General features: G+C 43.2%; 2 protein-coding genes across 3 annotated transcripts in view; both read right to left on the bottom strand.

The window, feature by feature from the left end:
* The window catches only part of HOXB4 (homeobox B4), a 28,469-nt gene extending 17,826 nt beyond the window's left edge, over nucleotides 1-10,643 (bottom strand). Inside the window, exons 1-3 of one of the 2 annotated variants that reach the window (XM_075911278.2) lie at nucleotides 7,302-10,643; nucleotides 6,291-6,609; nucleotides 3,561-3,786 (exon numbers count right to left, since the gene is read on the bottom strand). In XM_075911278.2, coding sequence (XP_075767393.1) covers nucleotides 6,296-6,609; nucleotides 7,302-7,716 — 729 coding nt within the window. In that variant the 5' untranslated portion in view covers nucleotides 7,717-10,643 and the 3' untranslated portion in view covers nucleotides 3,561-3,786; nucleotides 6,291-6,295. Of the gene's footprint in view, nucleotides 1-3,560; nucleotides 6,610-7,301 lie in introns of both variants that reach the window. The other variant, XM_075911277.2, reaches the window with a different exon arrangement.
* HOXB5 (homeobox B5) overlaps nucleotides 1-20,142 on the bottom strand; it is a 44,306-nt gene that overhangs the window by 17,826 nt on the left and 6,338 nt on the right. Inside the window, exon 3 of the mRNA XM_075911276.2 lies at nucleotides 3,561-3,786. The gene's annotated coding sequence lies outside the window, so the exon portion shown is untranslated. The remainder of the gene's footprint in view (nucleotides 1-3,560; nucleotides 3,787-20,142) is intronic.

Here is a 20,142-nt window from a genome sequence, read left to right as displayed (position 1 = left end):
CCAGCGGAAAATATTTATGCTCACAGATGAAGTTTTTATTGTTATAGAATTTCCCATTAGGGCTGGAGTTTGTGGCTTCTGCGGTGATTGTTTGGGGAGTTTTCGCGGAGCTGCTAAGTCAGGTTTGGTCTCGGAGTTTCCCCAAAACTCCGCCAGCCCAAAGCGGAGGGGCTGGCCAGCAAAGGAAGCGGGTTACAGTGAATGTACAAGAAGCTGTCCCTGGAACAGCAAATCCCAAGTAGGCAATGCCTCACTGCCACAGAACAATGCGCTCGCGTCTGTATGTATCCGAACACTTGCATATGTTGACATAAACACACGCACACGCGTGGGCCGACTTGAAAGGCAGCGCTGTGACCCCGGGTTTCTTTACGCCCCGTAAGTAACCGAAGCTCTTTGCAGATCTAACTGAGGAGCCCTCATTTCTCAGGTGCTAAGGATGCCGGACCCACACAATAGAATGGATAGACCGCCCAGTGGAAAGCAATAGCGAGGTGTGAGCCCGACCCGGGAGCAAAGCGAAAAGCGGTTTGGCTGCGAAGCTCTGGTTTTGCAAGCTTCGGAATCCGTATAAAGATATGTAAAATCGAGACAAGCCTGGAGATTTAGCCCGGGTTGTCCTGAGTTTAATCATCCACTTCCAGGAAAAGCAGAACGTTCATACTCAGCGTGCAACCCAGGCGGAATCTCGACGCGGCTGGGATAGAGAGGAAAAAACCATTTTAAGCTCGGCAAAAAAAATTAAAAATGAAGCAATTTGCCTGACATGGGTTTGTTTTTTAAAGGATGGATCTTGTCGTGGGAAAGAGTTAAAAATTCTGGGTAAAGGTGTAAGACAGAGAGGGGGAAACACAGCAAAGGGGGAAATAGAGTTTATTCGGGGGGATAGGGTTAAACGCGTTCTGTGCCGTATGTTGATAGAGGAGCCGTTATCTAATAAAACAAATTTCCTTTATGCGTAGAATGAGATGATTTTTTCAGTCTGGGACCTCCCCAGGAAGAGGCAAATTGCAAAGCCACATATTTTCCTCCAGAAAAGACCCTTCCCCTCCCCTCAAAAAAGCAAACTGTCCCCCATCCGGATTTTGCTTGCTAGCCCCACCAAATAAGCAAACAAACAAACAAAAAAAGAAAGAAAAAACACGGCTGCATTTTTCTTAAAGAAGAGCAACTTTCGCTAAAAGTTCAAAGAATAGGGACTGTGGCCATAAACAGCACCCTCCAGCTCCGAGGTGCGATCATCAAAGCAGCTTTCTTCCTCGAGATAAAATGAACGTTTATATAGTGGGGAAGGGAGATTGATTTACGAATTCAAACACGCCGTTTTTATTGGGGATCATAAATCTGTCAGAGGGAAGCTACGCGAGCTGCGAAGCGCCCAAACTGCACGCCCCGGCTCGATCCTTACTCAAAGAGAAGCGCTCAAAGGGAACCCAAAACTGCCACAAGGTGCGATTACACCTAATGATCTAGCTCTATTCCGTGGGGAGGAAGCAGTTTCATATACTTTCTTTCCTCCCAATATATTGATATTATACAGAGACAATCTCGCGTGTTGTCCTCTCCCTACCCTCCCCCCATAAATAAATCGTAGCGGCGATTAGAAAATGCCACTCCAGTTGGTTTGCTGCGAATCCGGCTTCGGATCACAGTGCTGGCGGACAGAACAAAGAGGTGCGCGGGGAAGAAAGGGCCTGTTTCCAATAACAAACCTTTCTGTCTCACACTAATTACAAATATGTGAGGGCCTCCTTCAGGAACGAGGTCTGGAAAGCAAAACCTCAGCGCTCTGCGTGGAAAAATCAGGTGTCTTTTGGGGTGCGCCCACAGACGCCTGCGCGTGTGGGCTTCATGCATAGTTATTAGGAAAGGGGATGCCTCCGGCTTTGCTTCCCGCAATGCCCCTTACACCGCTACGAAGCGGAGTCGCCCCGAAAAGTCACTGATATGAACAAAGGTAAGGGGGGAGTCCCATGAACTAAGGAGGCCAGCGAGGATGAGAGATGGCTACCAAGCGCCCGGTCACTCCGCCAGAACCCTGCTGCAGACTCGATGTTTTTCAGCCTTTGCCGTTCAAAGAATCCGGGAGCGGCCCATGTAAACGCTGCTGGTCAATACTTCCCCGCTATAAGGACTAAAGCTTTGCATGACACAGCGGGCCGCGATTTGAACAGAAGCGAGGTGGTTTCAACAGCATGCACCCCCCATCTTTCCCGCCTGCCCTCCTGCTTCCCCCCCCCAAATACCACCAAAAAAGAAATGCCTGATTGCATTACCAAATATCACAAGCCGTGAAGGGCTTTCGAGATTGTAGTGGGCTAAGCGGGGAAGGGGGGGGGGGAGTTCAGACACAAAGGATTTCCCGGAAAGGAGAAGGCTAACTGAGGGGTTGGGTTTTTGGAAAAGCGAGAGGGGGTAATTGTGGGGTCCTTTATGGAAAGCCCTCCGGAGAGAAAACCAAACTAGCCCAAGGTGAAAAGCCAGCCCGCACCTCTCTCCCTCTGCCCTGGGCGCAGGTTTTCCCGGCTCTCTTTGTCTTTTTCCTAGGGCCGCCTCGGTGCGTTATGATGACACCCACAGCCAAGAAGCTGCACAACGTCTCGGGACCACCCCACCCCAGCCAGAACTCCGAATCCTCCGTGGGCAGCTCCCCCCCCCCCTCCGCGTTCCCCGAACCGCGCTGCGGCTGAAAAGATTCTTTCCGGCGGGCAAAGTTTGCCTGCGCCCCGTCCAGCCCAGCCCTGGACATGTTCCACGGCACAATGTCCAGTCTTGAAAAGGTCAAGGGGTTCGAGAGGTCACTCCCGGGCTATAATACTGAGCTAATCGGTCAGAAAACGTGTCCTCTGAGTGAACCCGAATGCGCGCTCCTTGCTGGGCAGCTCAGAATTTCGCCTCAATTTATTTGTTTATTTTGCCTTTCAGCCTCCCCAGAAAGAAGGGGGGGAAATGCAGAAAGTCTCGAAACCAGCAGCAGACCCGCACGAATCCCCCAAACACGCTCTAGAAAGGCCCAACCCTTCCACAAAACAGCTAGTTGCTCCAGAAGCCAGATCCCCCAAGTCTGACTGCCCTGGCACTGCTCAAAGGAACACCTCTGACACACACGCTGACAGCAAAAAAAGAAACAATCCACCAGGCGGATCGGTCCCTACTCTCACGTGACTTTTGTACAAAGCCCTTTAATTTCGGCTTCACAGCGTCGGTGAGGCAAAATAGAATATACTTTGAAAGAGCGAGGCTGCTTTTGGTCACAAAAAGGTTAATTTCTTAGCTCCCCGCTTTTCCTCTGTGTTACATCAGATAAAAGAATGGTTCTTGCAAAGCCAGGCCGTGAGGGAGTCACACCATAAAATGCAAAAATCAAGGGGTTTTAGCCTTCCCCTTTATATGTAATCCGCTTGGTATCTTTCTTTTCTCCCTCCCTCTCAGCCAACATAAAACGAAGAACCCGAAGAAAATCCCGTAAAGGATTCAAGTGTCCCCCCCCCCCAAACTTTCTCTTGAAAAGAAGGCAATAAAACGATCCAAAATGCATGCCAAACAGTCGGTTCTTTTACCTTGTGCATTCCCACATCCTTTCTTCAACGCCCCATAGACGGTATTCATGGTTTGGGTGGATTCTTCCCAAGCGGGAGAGTTGTTGTTTGTTCCGTTTTGTTTTCCAAAAAAAAGAAAAAAGTTTTCAACTTTATGATCCAGATTTTTTTATTGTTATTATTCCCCGTGAAGATTTTTGTAGGACTCCGGGTACTTTTTTCCCAACAGACGGTCTGCGGAGATTTGCTGTTGAATAACAATGGGCAAAGGATAAGTATTTAAAGAAAAGAAGTGATTAATGATTTTCTGTATAATTCTCGCATTTTTCTTGGCTTCTGTCTCCTTATAATGGCTGTGAACTTTTAGGTCCTATAGAAGTCTTCTTTTCTCCCCCCTTCAATTCTATTCATACTTTCCAGCTTTGAATTTGTTCTATAGAAGTTGCATTCCTATCAACATATGCTTTTTAAGACCCGTTTTGGTACCCTTAAAAGCATAGCCTCCATTTGAAAATTACATCGCCTCTACATAGCATGCAGATCAAAGGGGGGGAGAAACAGCCATCAAAATAAATACAGTCCTCACCACCCCTCATCGAAATAAAAACTCTGAAGGTTTCCTCTTTTTGCCTTTAAAAGGGCAAAAGTTAATCAAACACATACACAACTCCATTTTTCCAGGACAAGACGTGTAGCGGCTCGGTATCACATGACCATATAAATATTTCTTACAAACTGTTAAAAAGTCAATAGGATAAGACATTACGGACGATTTATGGAGACAAGAACAACTTTTGAACACAGTTGAAGCGTGGGGTCGGAGTTAAAATGCTTAGGACCTTCAGCACCGAAATGGCCACTTTAAATATTCTAAGCCAGGTCTTTGTTCTATTTTGTTCTTTGTGGGGTGTTTTAATCATTACTGAGAGCCTAAGAGAAATTCATAAATTCTCACAAATATACAAAACCCATTTTCTCATAGGGAATGCATCTAAAAACTATGATTTTCTTTCTATGATCTAGAGGCCTCCTGTCCGTCCGCCCCCCCCCCCCCTTTTAATGGTAACTTAGAACTGGAATGTTATTTCGCCCCGAAAAGTATTTTCGATACTTTCTATGAGCAAGAAAATGAAAATTAATACAAGAGCTGTGACTCACAAAAGAAGCCATTTGTCTTCTTGATTATCTATTTGCTTGTCAGAGTTTGAGCTATTGCAGAGCCAGCTCCTTTGTAATATAAAAATACACAGAAAACCTGCGAACACCGAGAAACATCTGTGCAAAAATTACACTCATTACTGTATTAAGTACCTTGCAGAAGGAGATTTTTAAAAAGGAGGAAGCAGTTCCTGAGAAATACATTGCTGCTTTCGTTCTTTAATACACAGTGGAGCTTTAATGACCCACACAGTTAAAACCAGTTTGTGAACACACCACACACCAGACATTTTCATATGTGCTTAGAATAAATAAATCATAATATGTAAGGCTTCGCTGTACTTAAGGCTGAGCTATCCTAGAGTCAAACATGTTCTGTTTTCATGAACGAGGGGGTCACTGACAGAAATCACCATCAAATAACACACGTGCTTTTTTGTTGTTGTTGTTGTTGTTTACAAAAAAATCTATTTTGAACACACACCGTTTATAGTCGCCACGAACATTTTATTTCCATTTGCTTTTGTTCTGCTATGTACAAAGTGAGCATGAATAGCACAAAGAACAATGGGAGGTAATTCCACTGGACGAAGGGGGGGGGACGAAGATTCCAAAAGTTCTTTGAAATCACATCAGCTCGGAATGTCAAGTACTATAGAACACGAAAAGAAAATATATAGATATATATAAATTTGTACGAATTTCATATGCCCTTTTGCATCTAAGAGAGAAGGAGATTCCTACCTTGCCTTTTTGATTCACAGTCTGAGGACAAAAATGGATTGAGTCTTATTGGAGAAGCATTTTTTTTTAACAAAGAGCCCTCTCTTTCACCCACTCCCTTTGATGAACATTTACATTCAGGTAGCATTATTTGATCATCAAGTTTCTAAACTAAATACGTCCCCCTCTCTCGCCCCACATTTACAAGTGAGGTAATTAACCCGCTGGACTAAAAAATGGCAGGGGGTTTCTTACATCAGCCTCCCTGATGTTGGTCCCCTTCCCCACTCCCACCTCCCAAATGTCACTCGGTTGGTTTAAAATTGTGCCAGTCCCTTCTCTCTCCTGCTCAGGACCATGTGCAACACCTTTTCCTTCTCCTCGGTCCTCACGCTAGAGCAGCGGTGGACGCCGGCTTGTTTGTTTGTTTTTGGTCTGTAGGGCTGCCGTACAGCGCCAGAGCTGCTGTGCCCTTGGAGAGCTGAATAGAAACTTTCGCTTTGTGGCTGGGAGGCAGCAAAAAAAAAAAAAAAAAAAATCAGTTCGTCTTGAAGACACTGCGCCTCATTTATTAAAGCGAGCACAGGTTGTCGAGGTAATCGCCAGCATAAGGGCCATCCTTTGTACGGGGTAGTAAACATGACACATTGGGGCAGAGTTTTGGCGTGATTCAAGATGAAACAAGGATTTTAGCCAAATTTGAACACGGCTATTTCCACCGCATGTCTCTGGCTTCCGTTTGTTTTGCAGCTGAGTCCCCCCTCCTGTTCTATAAATAAAAAGGATGCCCCCTTTTGCACCATATAAAAAGTAGCTTGTGTCTCCTACACACATACACACAAACGCACAGACACACACACACACACACACCACAGTTATAGGCCGGTAGTTGGTACATGGGCTCGGTTCTGAGAGCCCCCTGGTATCTGCAGACTTCCAGCAGAGTTGGCTGCATTAGACCTGATCTTGGTATTTGGTAATTTATGGTCTTTTTTCCATTTCATCCTCCTGTTCTGGAACCAGATTTTGATCTGGCGCTCGGACAGGCATAGAGCGTGGGCGATCTCCACGCGGCGCCTCCGCGTGAGGTAGCGATTGTAGTGAAATTCTTTCTCCAGTTCCAGGACTTGCTGCCTGGTATAAGCTGTCCGGGAGCGTTTCGGTTCCCCACCTGCGCAACTGGAGTTTACTGAGCAAACACAAAGGGGAGGGGGTGGGAGAGAAGAGAGGGGGGGGGGAAAGAATTACTTTTTTTTAAGTGTCACACACTGGTTTGCTGGGAGGCTACTCGAGGCAGAAGGATGAAGCAGGATCTTCCAAAAATGTACCCTTAACCCATCTCCAACCCTCTCACTCCATCCCGATTCCTGGACTTTCAGGTCTAAATGCATTTAAAGTTCCCTAGACATATTGTACAGCTTCTTCTGGATAGTACAGATAGCGCAACTAAAGATTATATACATACGCCACCTATGGCTTCTTTAAATCTATAAAATTCTCCCCCTGCATATATACTCTCCCATTCTAAACAATACGTCAAAAAGAAAGAGAAAGAGAGAGAGTGCAAGAGAGAGAAATAGTAAAAGTTTACTCAACCCACCACTTAAATACAAATTACAAAAGCATAAAACTTAACGTAGGAAGATTCAGCAGCCATAAAAAAGTAGCCTGCAAGAAATCGGAGGAGGATGGTAACACAGACTTCAAAGGCACTTGGCCAAGTAGAGCCATAAAAATTTATGGAGGATGTAATTATACTGCTCTGCAAACAGGCGATCGTAAATCTCCACGCATGGTTATTTTACAACGGGTGCAATTGGCTTTCTACAAGACTCGGAGGTGCTAGTTACTATAAAGCAAAAGCCACTTTAGTTCACTTACCCGTGCTTACATGGACTTTTTTCATCCAGGGATAAACTACTGGCTCTTTGCAAGAATGAGATGGGCTTTGGTTCAGAGAGTTTTGGCTACACGAGGGTGGAGGGCTGGGGGTGACCGACTCACAGAGATCTGGTTCTGAGAGGTGGCTCTGAAGTCCGGCCGAAGGATGGACGTGACCCCGGGGGGACAGCACCGCTGGCTGTTGGCCGGAGCTCCGACACACCGGGTAGGGCTGCTCGTTGCAAGCTGACCGCGGCTGGTACATCGCCTCATGTTGGAAAGTGCTTTCTCGCCTCTGGCTGCGGTAATATTCCGGAGAGGGATTGGGAAGGTAATCGTTCTGAGAATACTCTTCGCAGGGTGGGAATTTGGGATCCACATAGTTGGAGTTGATCAAAAACGAGCTCATGGCCATTAATTTCTTTGAATTGCACGCGCACACACCCCCAAAAATACTAAAATTTATTCCTCTCCCCCCCTCCTCGTTTTCCTGTTCCCTAAACCCTCCTACATACTGTCAAGTGAACAAAGTTAGGAGTCCATGTGACAGCGGCGGCCAATGGCGGGGAGGCTAGCGATTCCCGGATAAGGAACTATGCTCAGACAGCAGGTCGCTGACGCCTCTTGGATTTTTTTTTAATCGCCAATATTTACATATTTCCAGCCGGGGTGAAATTTCCTGCCCCTCCACAATATTACTTACCCCGCTTAGCCCATCGCTGTGCTATCCACTTAACCCCCAGTGATAAGCAACCCCACTCCCTTTGGGAGGTGTGTCTTGGCTTCGTTGTGTGTACGAGTGCGGTGCGGGGGGAGGGCGGAATTATGTTCAGTAATTTGAAGGAGGGGGAGAAATCCGCTCCGGATCAAAATGAACGCCCTGGCAGATGATACACTGGGGTCCCTCTGGCTGGTGTTTACATTTCGTTCTTAATGTAGGTGATGTGAAGAGGGTAGAGTAGCGAGTGGACGCGGAGATGCTGGCAGAGATAAATTGGGCTGGTTTTGGATCGATAGAAAATCCATCAGCTAATTCGGGGTACACAGCCTCCTAAATCACATTTAGCTCCGGGAGTCGATTGAGCGTTTGCCAGCCATGGGTGGGAGAGAGTCCTTCCTCCGAACACGAAATAAAGGGCTTTATGGACAATTAAAGATAAAATTAACGAGTCTAAGCGGTCCTCCCTTCTCCTCCGTTGTAATAAACGTGATTACAGAAGCAACACTTGGACGAGTGTTTAAAATCGAAGCACGTAATAATTCCTTCATAAAAATCAGGAAACAGGGCTGGGTTATTTATACCGTGTGTAATTTAAGCAATTATACCGATTAAGGCAACAGTTTTTTGTCCTCCTGAATTTCTGATGCCCATTTGTAGATTAGATTTTTATGACAACGAGGCCATAAAGTTTATCACAGAAGTACGTGATTTGGGAGTTTAGGTAAATACCCAAATATTCCTTTTCGGTTATAAAAAGATCTTCTAGTCAATGCTTCTTTTCATCCTTTTATTTAGTTTTTTTTTCTTCAGGGAGAATGACTGTAGTGTTTGTGTCAACTACATATTCCCCTAGATACGAATTTGTGACACAACTTCCTTTACACAAATTCGGATCTACAGGGTACATATAGAAGACAGATGCATCTTTCTTGGTCAGAAATCTTCTAACTTCACTGATCAGTAACCATTCTCTTCGATTTAATGTAGTATTATTTTTATACCAAAAGCTTTGATGCTAACAGAATTGATCTATGGATAAATAGGGTTAGAACTTTCTCTTTCCAGAGGAAACACACACACACACAAATGAAATTCACCCATTCGAAATACAGTGTAGGTGATGGTTAGGCTAGGTAAGTCATGCAGAACTTGCCTACTTCTTCACTGAACATTAGTTTAGAATTATGAGCCAAGAAAATTAGTCCTGAACTATACAAGTTCCAAATTATCAAATTCATTTCGAATTTAAATGTGCTAATTCATCTTCACTCCAAACGTGATGTTTTCAATACCCTTCACTGATCAACAGGGACAAATATTGCAGGATTTTTTAATTTTTATTTTTTTAGTTTCTGTAGGTCATCCAAAGTTTTTTTGTTGCAAACTGGGGGAGGGGGGGAGAGAGAAACAAATGAAAATAAAAGCAGAATGGAAAGGCAGATGGGACATGCTCTTTTTTTTATGTCAGGCAATTCTTTTTATAACCCGAGAAAAAGATCAAAGGAGTTTCATTTCCGATAGCAATAAAATATTCATACTGTCTAGCTAATGAACCTTCATTCGGAACGAATGAGAATAGCATCATGTTGAGACTTCCTTTAAAATTACAGTAACCCCAGAGATTAAAAGTAGACCATTGTCTTCTACCCCTACACTTCCCAGGTTCCTCGCCCCTCCTCAAAAAAAATCAGAAGGGAGCAACACGTTTTTGTTCGAACATCTCCGATTTAATCATATTTAAGCTCCACGCTCACAAACGCTGCCATAAAAACGCTACATTTCCCCCTTCATGGGCTGGAAAAATTGTTTTCCCCCTCCCCTCAAATCGAAGTGTATTTCAAAGATCGCTGATTTTTTTTAAAGACCTTCCTAGGACACAGGATGAATGAACACCGCTTGTTCGGGACACCTCAAGCGTTAAGACTTTCTAGCTGCTTAAAGGTGAATCGACTGTATCTCTGGTCAGATCGCATATAATCGAGACCACTTCTGAACGAGAACTAGCCAAACGGACGCTTTGCAATCCCCTAACACCCACAAAAAGTTTCTTGCGAATCAAGCAGATCTCAGGGATATTGGGGGGGGGGGGGTCGCTTTATCATGCCTTTCCTACACAGCACAAGGAGGTCCAAAAGTCTGCCTAAAGGCACCGACGCCGTGGGAACGGAGAGTGACTCCGAAGTAGACCGCCTTCCAGAACAGCGAGCGCTAAAAATTAGAATCCGAATCAAAGCTTCTCGAACCCCGTAAAGACTGGTGCCGCTACAATCAACCAATTCTCCCCAAAGTCGGAACAGAAGCGACACCAGTAATACCCTAACCAACACCGGTGACTCCTACCCCGTACCAATCAACAACTAGGTGGTAGGGCCTAATCTGGATTCATAACTCCCTCCCTTACAACGCCCTCCCCAAGACATCGCCCTTTTCATTTGTCTTTGCAATAGGGCTGTAGCTGCACCAGCACCTCTAGTGTTTGCCAGACATGGTTTTTTTTCTTCCAGAAGTCTCCCATCGCAGCTTCAGATCTCGAATTAAGAAGAACAAGATAGTGCCCTTCGCTCCCCGTCTTGCCCCCCCATACATACACACACACACACACACACACAACCTTCACTCCCCCTCTCATCACACACACACACACACACACACACACACACACACACACACACACCCTTCACTCCCCCTCTCATCACACACACACACACACACACACGCACGCACGCAGTTTTTCACACTTTCGATTCCGATCGTAAAAACGTCTCGCGGTTCGGAAGTTTAGAAAGACAAATCTTCCCCCTTTAACATTCTCTCTCTCCATTTCAAAGGGGGCAAACCGCCTCCACCTCCGCTTCTGTCCCTTTCGACTGTCCGCTGTTTATTTAGATTGTACAAGAAAAGGGGAGCCAAAGGGAGAGGGGCTGGCGCTCAGGAGGACGATCAAAAAGGCTCGGAGGGAAGGCGCGTAAAAGGAGAGGGTTGGGGGGCGGGGGGGGGGGGAAACACCTGCCAGGAGAAAAGCCTTCCACACGCAGCCTTAATCCCCTGTCTCGCAGCCCCTGTTTTGACCCCTTCCGACCTTGCAAAGGAAAGGATCGTCCCCGTTCACTCCCCCCACCCCCCACGCGCCCGGCCTGTCCCCCCTCAATTCCGTCAAAGGCTTCTCTTACCTTTCCGTTCTACAGGTGGCGGACATGACCTTTGGAGTCGACCCCTCTTCCTGCCAGTTCCCACTCCCTCTAAGTGCAATGGGGGAGGGGGGGAGCACTGCGTACCTTTAAAAAAAATAAAAATCCCCCCCCCCTCCAAACCATCTTCTAGGACTTGAGGTAGCGCCCACACAAGTCGGGAATGGTTTCCGGACATCCCCTCCAAACAAATCCAAGAACCCCAACCCAGAGCCGAGTTGCTCTCTGCGGTCTTCCCCCTAAAGAGGGATTATTTCTCGATAAAAACACCTCTATTCCTCCTCTCCCCCCCCCCCCTCCAGCAAACACCACTATTGTCTTTAAAGGCAAGCAAACCCCGAGCTGTCAAGGAGCTAGCCTCAGGCCTTTCTGAGCATTTTGGGTCGGGAAAGCCGCAAGTTTTCGTATTAATCTCATACTTTGTCAGTCTTTGTTAAACCGCGAGGGCGTGCCCCGAGTCCCGCGAACATTTTAATATTTGTTAGACGCTCTGACCTGAGTTTCACCCCACTCCGGGGGCGCTCCGCTTGCCTGTCTATAATACGCTTGCATAGTTCCCTCGGTCATATTGAATTTTACCCAGGTCATTACTTTGGAGAAAAATGGCCGGGCAGAGGATTTTATTCAGCGCTTTCCTCGATGGCTTGAAATTCCAAGTGATCGGAGAGCGCATCGTTTTGTTTGTAAATTTCCCTTTCATGTTTTGTTTTTAAGGCGTCCTAGTCGTCCAGTAACTAGGAATGCCAACCCTGCTTTCTTTGCCATCGGAAGCATAAACGTTTCGGTTTCTCGTTTGGAGAAGGGACTTCCTCCACATAACACGCAGGTCTGAGAGATGTTTCCATAGGACGGGACTTTTTAGAAAGAGGCAGTTTGATCTAGCTCCCAGTGAAAGAAAAATCATAATAAAAAATCGGGAGAATGGAAGTTTAGATGGAAAACAGCCCACCCCTGTTTTTCCCCTATAAGCAAACGACTCGTAGAAGATTTTTATCGTCTGTTTCTGAGCGATTGTGCGTATCATTTTATTTATTTTTTAAAAAGCTTTACGAAAATTTAAAAAATCTAGATTTTAAAGGAACTGTGACATTTTCTCCGTCCCTTAAGTACCCAAATGGAAGTGATAGGTCTAAGAGGATAAAGGTTAATACTATCTAGGATATTTGAGTCATATAGGCTACATAAAGTTTTTTAACACAGCCTACTGGGAATTTACCGTATCTATCTATCTATCTATCTATCTATCTATCTATCTATCTATCTATCTATCTATCTATCTATCTCTCTCTCTCTCTCTCTCTCTCTATCTATCTATCTATCTATCTATCTATCTATCTATCTATCATTAGTACAATCTCACACACACAGAGGCACAGTCTAACGGTAGCATCGTGTATGTTCAAACCATTTGAAAAGTAAATGGAGTTTTTAAATCTATTGTCTGTGTAGAATCACCTTCTTTAAGTTTATTTCGACAGCTGGTATGATACAACCAAATTCACGCACTCAGGCACGAGGCAAAGAGGAAAACAAGGGAGATGCACTAGAAATGTCCTGGCAGATAATGTCTTCCTTTCCTTTCCTTGATTCTGGTTTGGTTCAGAAATTTGCATTCCTAAACTGAAAGTTAAACATTAGGATGCAGGCGTGAATTTCATAAGAACGTTAATAACAATAATAATAATAATAATAATTATTAATAATTATTATTATTATAATTATTATTATTATTATTATTATTACCACCTTGGAATGATACCTGTTTCTTTTAATTTCCCGAAAACAAATGGCGGTTGTTATTCATTACCTGCTATATAAACCTACAGTTGAAAAGACTGTTCTACAGCGATAAGTGTAGTAATTACAAGAGTGGACAGATGGATGGCCCAAGTTAGAACTAAACGGTAGCTCTTGTATAGTGATATTTTATAAATACCAAGCAAATTCATCGTAATTAATTAAATCCCCGTCTTATCACGCGAAACAAAACGCTTTGCGTTCTCTCAAATTTCACCCTCTGCATGAACATTTCCAAATCGGCAAAGCAAATGGGTTATCCAAGGGTGCCTTTCCCAGGACTCTAACACATACACACACGCTCTCTCTCTGTCTCTCTTTTCCAAGAAAAATGATGTTTGTTATAAGAATTTAGTCACTGCAGATATTTAAAAGGCGAGAACAAAAGCAAATTTGCTGTTTTTAAGAGTCCGCATAGCTTCCAATATTTGCTTTAGACGCTATTGAAAAGTAGCTTTCTGCACAGCCCCCGCCCCAACAAGTCTCGATAAAAATAATATTTGACGTTTAAGGATGCAAAGTACAGCAGCGAAGGTTGAAACAACTGTGAATCGCCAAGGGAAATATTTATTATAGTAGTTCATTAAACTGTTGCAACTGGACAGAATGGATTCTCATTGCTAGCAATAAATGTACCACATTTAATTCGAATTCAGAGGCAAAGTACAGAGAAGAGCAAAACTAGATATTTAAATTGAACCAAAGGAGGGGGGGGAGAGAGCCTAATTTTCGTGCATTTAAGATTTTGTTAACGATCGCCCTACTTGCTGTGTCTAACAAGCGGCATTGTGGATTATATAAAGATAATCCCTCATTTATTCTAGTTTATTTTATCTTTTAGTATTTGTTTTTATGATTTCACACACACACACACACACACACACACACACACACACACACACACACACACACAGATATAGTGCAAGAACATTCAATTGGAGGGTGAAAATGATTACCAAGACTGTAGAATGAACCTTTGTATATATTTGTTTCTATATCATCTATATGACAAGAGAATGAAGGTTCATAATATATAAGAGAATGTTCATTCTACAGCTATATATATCTATATATTTATAACAGCTCGTGTTAATATCCTATAGGGACTTCCATGTAATTGGTTGTAATAAATGTATTTCGCCCCTGTATTCTGTTAATTAGATTTTATACGGTGTTTCAAAGATTATCATTTTTTAAAAGTATTTAGAAGTCTCATTAATCCACCTTATTTTCTACCGGCGTCGCGTTCTGACTCGCCAAATTCCCTTCCCCACAGCCTGTCTGGAATGGCAGCATGTCTTCCTTCTATCTCTTACCTCGCTATCATTTTCTCTCATCTCTGCCCGTAAGAAAAGGATCCTTCCTCTCTCCACCCCGGCCCCTTCCCCAATCCACCACCCTTTTTTTTTAAACACTGACATCCAGTCTATCAGGCTATACACAAGACTGAGTCACGCACAGCGTAAACTTTTGACCCTCAACTTTTTGACCCCTTGAGCTATAATGCTGTACTAACAAGCCCCCCAAAGACCATAGCCACCTTCTACGTCGCCAGACAGTAAAGCTGCACAGATTCCCTGTTTTTTAAACCCTCTTAACATTTGTGGGTTCCTTCTTTGTCAAGGGGGGGGGGATAACATTTCCTGGCTTTGCAAACATTGTGTGTGGTTTTCCATATCAAGCCATCAGGTTCATAGACTGTCGGATTTTTTCCCCCTTTTACACTTTTCTTTTAGCTCTGTGTGTTTAGAAGAACAGGAGAGAGAAAAGTCCCTTAAACCACAGCCGGATTCATCTCATTTTTTACATTATTTCTGTTTTATTTGCCTAATGGGATGTCAAATAGGTGAGTTGTTGACTAGGTGAGTTGTTGGCGGCAGTAATTAGCCTGGTCTAATTTTTTTTCCGCGCTGGAGGGCTGGGTGATTAGAGGAGATTTTGGTTATCTGTGGGGGACTGAAGGTCTGAGAGATAAGTTTGTGTGGGGAGGTGTTGGAGCGGGGGGGGATGGGGGGGAATCTTTTGCGACACAAAAAGAACCGACAGAAACCATAGCGGGCAACTCGTGACTGTGAACTTGGTCTGAAGCGAGCTCTGGTGGTTACTGGAGGACGTTACAGGCTCCAAGATTTCCCCCAAATAATCAGTTCCCCACCGAACTATACTGGCTCTAACCCTTTTTTAAAAAAATAAATATTTTTAAAATTAATTTGCCACTCTGTGAACTACATCTCCCCCCCTTTTAAAAACAACACAACACAAAAAGCTGCCATGGATTTGGTCGTGAAGGGCTAATATGTGTATGGCTCTCTGTGGGGTGTGTGTGAAAACAGACATACATCAAAGGGGAGGGAGAGAGGAAACAAAACTCAAACTCTTCCAACGCTTCCTGTCAAAATAGTTTCTTTTTAAAGCTAGTCAGGCTAAGGGAACGTGGAAAACCTGCACAGACACCTCTAGAATGAAAGTCCTCGGTGCCCTCTTTAAACTGCCATTTATTTCACAGGGTGGAAGAAAAGATGGTAGAAAGTCAGTCGGGTATTGGATAGAAATCATCACAACTGCCCGGTGTTCTTAAAAAAAGGTGTATTCTCCCCTTAAAGCCCTGACTTGGCAGAGATCCCAGAGGAAGAGACAAGAAATCGCTTCAACCGTTTTTGGATTTCCAAATTGTGGAGCGATCTTGAATTTTAAATAATCAGGTAACTGTACTCCCCTCGGATAATAATAATCATAATTTAATTTGTAAATGGTGAAAAAACACTAGAATTTCTCTGACCTTGAAATTCGATGGTTACATTGCCTGGGGAGAGGGTTAGTTTCCCGTGTTTCACAAGACTACTACAAACAAATACATATTTTTATTTAAAAAAAACAGTGAATTTTAGCAACACATTCCTCTCCTCCTCTAGATTCCCAGATAGATAGAAAATAACAGACTCTCAATCGTTATTTTTCTTTTCTTTTTTTTAAAGAGAGAGGGAGAACGAGGGAAAATGTAGGATGGCGAGTTGCAAAACGAACAGCTCCATTTGCCAAAAATGTATTTGTCCCGTTGGCTATTATTGTTCTTGCTAGATTAGGGAAATATGATCATATCTAATTTGATGGCTCTTTCCAAAACCCTTTTTTAGGTATTAACAACCAATACATTTGATCAGTGAGTTGTTGTCGGACTTCTCCGCTTCCCCCCCCCCCCGCCTTTTTTTAAAGCAGTTTATGTTGTTCTTTAAAAAGGTGACCCGCAGACCCCAGTGGACGTGGGAGATGTAACTATTGTATGTTGATGGGGTGTCTTAGTTCTCCAATCTAGGCGCTGCTCTGACTAGTCTGTTGACCTCGGAATGATCCCGGGTGCCTATGAATTATTGATGAGATATGAGCTCTGATTTCTCTTTTCAGTATGCAAACCCCATTATACTGTTAAAATGGCGATTTAATCGTTTAGAATAGCTTTGCTTTTTTTCCCAACTCATTTGTGCCCCCTTCCTTTTCATTTCATCCTCGTAATTAAATCCTTTACCAGATTTTAATCACTTTTTTGGATTGAATAAAATAAGCTCTCATCCCAATCCGTAACTAGGTTATCTTGGGTAAGTTTTATTTTTGTTTCTAAGTTTATTTTTTTTTGTTTTTTTAAAGAGTGTAATACAATTATTTCATCCTTATTATTTTCCGTTTTATACCCAAATAAAAAACGCCTGCAGGGAAGGGTTAAAAAAAGCCATGCCACACGCTTAGTGTAGAGTTTGCTTGGTTTTTTTCTAAAGCAATCAAACCTCCTATGCTATGATCCTATGTAGTCTGGAAGGACACAGTGATACTGAATTGTCTTTGTGTTTGAACGGTTTCTCTTGCCATATCTATCTACACATCTAATGAGTGCTGTTTCTGCCAGGGTTTTCTACTTATTGCTTCACCAAAGCCATAAGGTTAGCAGGATATTTTAGTATTGAATTTTTACTTTGCTGTCTATTTTTTTCCCCTCTCTGGCACGTCTCTTTGAAATAGCTGATTGATCTGCTGAGTGGATATAGCAGATACTTTCTGAGATAAGAGTTGTCTGTCTGCTGTCTATGTTGTTTATGCAGAGAATGTAGACACACAGAATTCTGAGCATCCCTTCTATGTTCAAAAAGCCACTTTTGACAGGAGGGGCATGGGGGCAGCTATGTTAATTAATCTCTATGCTCAACATTGCCCTCCCGGACGATGAAGACTGGCATAGATCTATTCTCAGGCACTGAGCCCATCTGCGATATATGAGGACTGGTGTGGGGTTTTTTTAATTTTCAAGAGCACGAAACACTTTTACTTTGTCTCCCAAACTAGGCGGAGATCCTTCAAGAGTGGAAATAAATTCTAAAACTGCCCATCCAAAGAACACAGTGTGTAGACCCATGTGCCCATTGTTAATTCTCATAACATTTGCAGGGAGTGTGGCAAATTACTGGACTCCTTACAGGCCCAACTGTTCACTTCGGTGGGCTTTGGGTCTGGTGCTTATGTTGGACAAACAGCCAAATATTTATTTCCTGGCAAGCATAAATAAGAGATGTTTAAATATATATATATAGAGAGAGATGTTATATATATAAAATATATATATATGGGCTGTTTTCTTTTTAATTCAGTGATCATTTCCATCATACAGAGAGAGAGCGCGATAAAATCTCATATTTATTCTATCTTCTACAGCTGCTGAAGGACTAATTGTTCCACAGTCTGAGGTAGACCATTTTAAATGGAGGGAAAGGATGAAAAATCCAATGGGAATCCTCGCCCATATTAACGGTCAGAGCTCTCCTTTCCTGTTTCCTCTCCTTATCCTTCCTCAGTCCACCAGCAAAGGGAGGTGGATTTTTTTAAGGACGTAGGAAAGGGAGAAAGATTCTGAGCCTGTGACTCCTTCCTTGCTATACAGTGGGACACACAGTTGTACTCCACTCTACAGCCAGACAGGAAGCTGGGGGGGGGGGGGGGGAGAGACAAACACTGTGCAAACAAACCAGCCTGTAAGCGCCAGAGAAAGCCAGATAGGTAAAAAGCAGGAGCTTTGAAAGTGCAGAAGAAGGGTAGATGCTTTTAATATGGCAGGAATATAATTTCTAAAGCATGCTGAGATCGTATAACAAGGCCCCGTCCCATTCCTATTTCAAACTTCTGCACAAGCTAGAGTTTTCTTAAATAAATGGGGGTTACCTGCAACTGTAGCAAAGACTGAGAGGGATAGAAATGGGACAGTGGTTTCCTTGTGCTTTAACCTTTGCTAAATACAATCCTTAATATCACCACAGTGACACGAAAGATGATGCAGAAAGAATAGACCGACTTGAGCTCAGTCCGCATTTGGGAAGATGGAATTTCTATATGCCCTATCTGTCTTAGGTTGTTCTTTCCATTCCATTAACATGTTGCATATTCCATGTAATTAAAAATGGTGGTATTTTACGTTGATCTATTGTATGCTTTGGGTCATTAGACCTGATTGTAAAGGAAAGTTTGACTGGGATAATATACAAGTACTGAAACCCTTTTCTATTTTGAATCAAATTTAGAGAGAGAGAGAGAGAGACAGACAGACAGAGAGCGACAGAGAGAGATTTTCGACTAAAGTCAAATATGTATTATATATGTGTGTGTGTGTGTGTGTGTGTGTGTGTGTGTGTGTGTGTGTGTGTGTGTGTGTGTGTGTGTGTTCAGATATAGGTATAGATATACTATAATATATATATGGTTTTTATTAATGTCAAATATATTACATATATCTTATATCTCTCTTTCTCTTTACCCTGCAATTACGTTGTCATTGTCAAATATCTATTTCCTTGCAATTACCTTGTCATTCAGGTACTTTAATCACCTAGGTTGTTGTTAACAATTTGTATCAGTCAGCGTTATTTCTGCACATCAGTACAAAGCAGAGAGCCACAGAATGTCCGGGTCAGTAACTTAGTACCACCCCATCACACCTACACCCTATTTACCTTCAGTAAATATTTCTCTTGCTGCTAGGCAAGATTTTGGGGATCTGTGGGGGTTTTGGCTGCAAAATTCACACTTTAACCCCAGTCCATTCAAGGGCCCAGAACAGATAATGCCTTTATTATGAACAGATAAAGAGGCACAGGACTCAGTCAGATAATCAGATTGGGATGTTGAAATTAAAGTGACTCAACTAATTATCTCTGTCCCGGCCCCAATCCCTCCAAATTTCCCAGGCCAGGATTTTGAGTTTGTACTTGTGTATTTTTAACATAAGAGCAGCGCTCCAGCAAAACTCCTCTCAGACTGTAAGTTGGGAGTTTTAGGACCGCCAGCCAACTAGGACAAATAGAATGCAGAAGCTGAAATTGTGACAATAAAAACAGCAAACACCTGGACCAGCACAGGAAAAACAACCCAAGGAGTGAAAAACTATCCGCAAACTGCTCAAAATGGTGGCGTTCTTTTGCTCTGTGTGAAAGAGACGGACATGTGTCCACCAAATGTTGCTCTACCATTTAAAAAAAACCTCCCTGCTTAAGAGGAAAAAAAGAACATTAGTGGCTGCTGCAGCATTCTGGGACGTAAGAGGGGGAAAATCTCTCCTCAGCCTATTTTCTTTTAACTTTTTGAAGATACACAAACGGAATTGCAGCTGAGAGTGGGCAGACATAAATGCAGATTTCAACACCTAGAGTTTAAAAATAAAATAAAATAAATTCAGTCCATTTGTTTGTGCTGGAAAAATCAGTCTCACTGAGGGGGAAAAAACTTTAGATAAAAATAATTTCAAGCTATGTTGAGCCAGGGTTGGTGTAGTCGAACAGAGAGTGTTTCATATTAAGATACCTGAACGCCACTTTATGGCAGGAGTTTTGGGCTGTTACCTTACAAACATAAAGGAAAATAGACATCTCATCAGGACTTTGCCACCGCTGGCTGATGGACCAGCAAGGGTAAATACTCGCTGCATCTCGATTACTTGCCCTTCTCTGATAACTTGTTTATTTTCTCAAAGAAAAAGCTGTTTTAATGAGTTTTTCAGAACTGTCTCCTCTTTATAAAAGTAGAAGCAATACCTTTGGACTAAGTATATTCGACATATATAGGGTTTAAAGTTCATCGAATCCATGCCCATTTTGCAAACAGC

This window comes from Pelodiscus sinensis, chromosome 29 (genome assembly GCF_052426305.1).
Source record: "Pelodiscus sinensis isolate ZL-2025 chromosome 29, ASM5242630v1, whole genome shotgun sequence".
Taxonomy (NCBI): Eukaryota; Metazoa; Chordata; order Testudines; family Trionychidae; genus Pelodiscus; species Pelodiscus sinensis.
This window is presented reverse-complemented; position numbering and strand designations above follow the sequence as displayed.